Source organism: Pyxicephalus adspersus, chromosome 6, assembly GCF_032062135.1.
Source record: "Pyxicephalus adspersus chromosome 6, UCB_Pads_2.0, whole genome shotgun sequence".
Classification (NCBI taxonomy): Eukaryota; Metazoa; Chordata; class Amphibia; order Anura; family Pyxicephalidae; genus Pyxicephalus; species Pyxicephalus adspersus.
Genome location: NC_092863.1, coordinates 31,829,336 through 31,830,610, shown reverse-complemented (window position 1 = coordinate 31,830,610; position 1,275 = coordinate 31,829,336). Strand labels below are relative to the sequence as shown.

The 1,275-nt window shown below is 38.6% G+C and overlaps 1 protein-coding gene across 1 annotated transcript in view; it reads right to left on the bottom strand.

Moving 5' to 3' along the window:
• Positions 1-6: 6 nt before the first annotated feature.
• Positions 7-1,275, bottom strand: part of C6H14orf119 (chromosome 6 C14orf119 homolog) — a 6,464-nt gene continuing 5,195 nt past the window's right edge. The window contains exon 2 of the mRNA XM_072415128.1: positions 7-511. Coding sequence (XP_072271229.1) covers positions 161-508 — 348 coding nt within the window. The 5' untranslated portion in view covers positions 509-511 and the 3' untranslated portion in view covers positions 7-160. The remainder of the gene's footprint in view (positions 512-1,275) is intronic.

The following is a 1,275-nucleotide window of genomic DNA, read 5'->3' as shown; positions in this document are numbered from 1 at the left end:
AATCTGCTAAACGCAGTGAATGTAAGGAAAACATTGGCAATGTGAAGGAGTACAGAAAGCAAGGCTCTCTTATTTGAACCAGATTGGCACTTTTTAGTGTCTTTTTTTGGGATTGTTCTTCTCTACAGCGATTCCTGCTCATTTCATTCGACAGTGGTTATTAGTCCTTGCTTGCTGGTCCACTCATCTCCTTATAGAAAAGTGCCACAAAATCTGGTTCTTGCAGTTGCAAACGACGTAAAAACTCATTCCTTTCATCCTCATCCCAGCTCTGAAACCACTGATCCCAGAGCCTAATCTGGCATTGAAATAGGCTGGGGGGAGGAGCAGAGAGGTTCAGGGAGTCCAGTCCATCAAGAAGAAGACACAATTTGCCAGGCACTGCCTTGCACAGTAAATCCTGAAGAAAGTGTTGGCGCTGTGTTTCTGTCCACTGAGAGAACCAATGTAAAACACAGCGCATCTCCTGTGCGGGGACATAAGAGATAGGGATAGCCTCCTCTGTCATTGCCTACAATACAAGAGAACACACTCATTAAGACAACAACACACAATGGTGGTGAACAAACTAAAGAGTAATCATTGTATATATTGCAGCAATATGTTACAGGTTGAGGGGACTGTGGTCTAAATAAAGAACATTGTCTACCCAGAGAGACCAAACTCTTACAAATGTTACCATAGTACATTTCAGTTTAATGGTTATTTTTTGATGCTCCAGTTGAAAGTTATGAAAAAATGAGAGTTATGTGATGATGATTGTCATGCCTTAGCAATTGTCTGTAATCTAGCAACCCCCCCCCCCCAAAAAAAAAACAAAAAAAAAAAAAAAACATGATATTCGTGGGGGGGGGATCTGCATGAGTCAGAACGTTTTAGGATTGTGTTTATTATTTGGAATGTACTAGAACAATGCTTATCCACTGTATATCCTATACTAAGGTAAAGATTGTCTCCAATAGGTGGATATTAAGGGAATATAAAACATTTGCCAATTTAAGTTCCATTCGTTTCTCTCCAGAGGTTACTCCCAGCTTCCATGCCCATTTAAAGATATTAAAGGGTGTCATGGAAAAACCTGTATTGTGCAATATGGTATAAAGGAGTTATATTAAACCACAAGAATGTGGTTCTATTATACATTTGAATTTAAATGATGTGTACGTATAATGGGAAAATGAATTTGGCTTTGTAGTTTGCATAATGTAATGGTTTACATGCTGATAAAAAATTATTGTATGATGGGATACAGAATATTCTTCCGGAAGTGTAGAA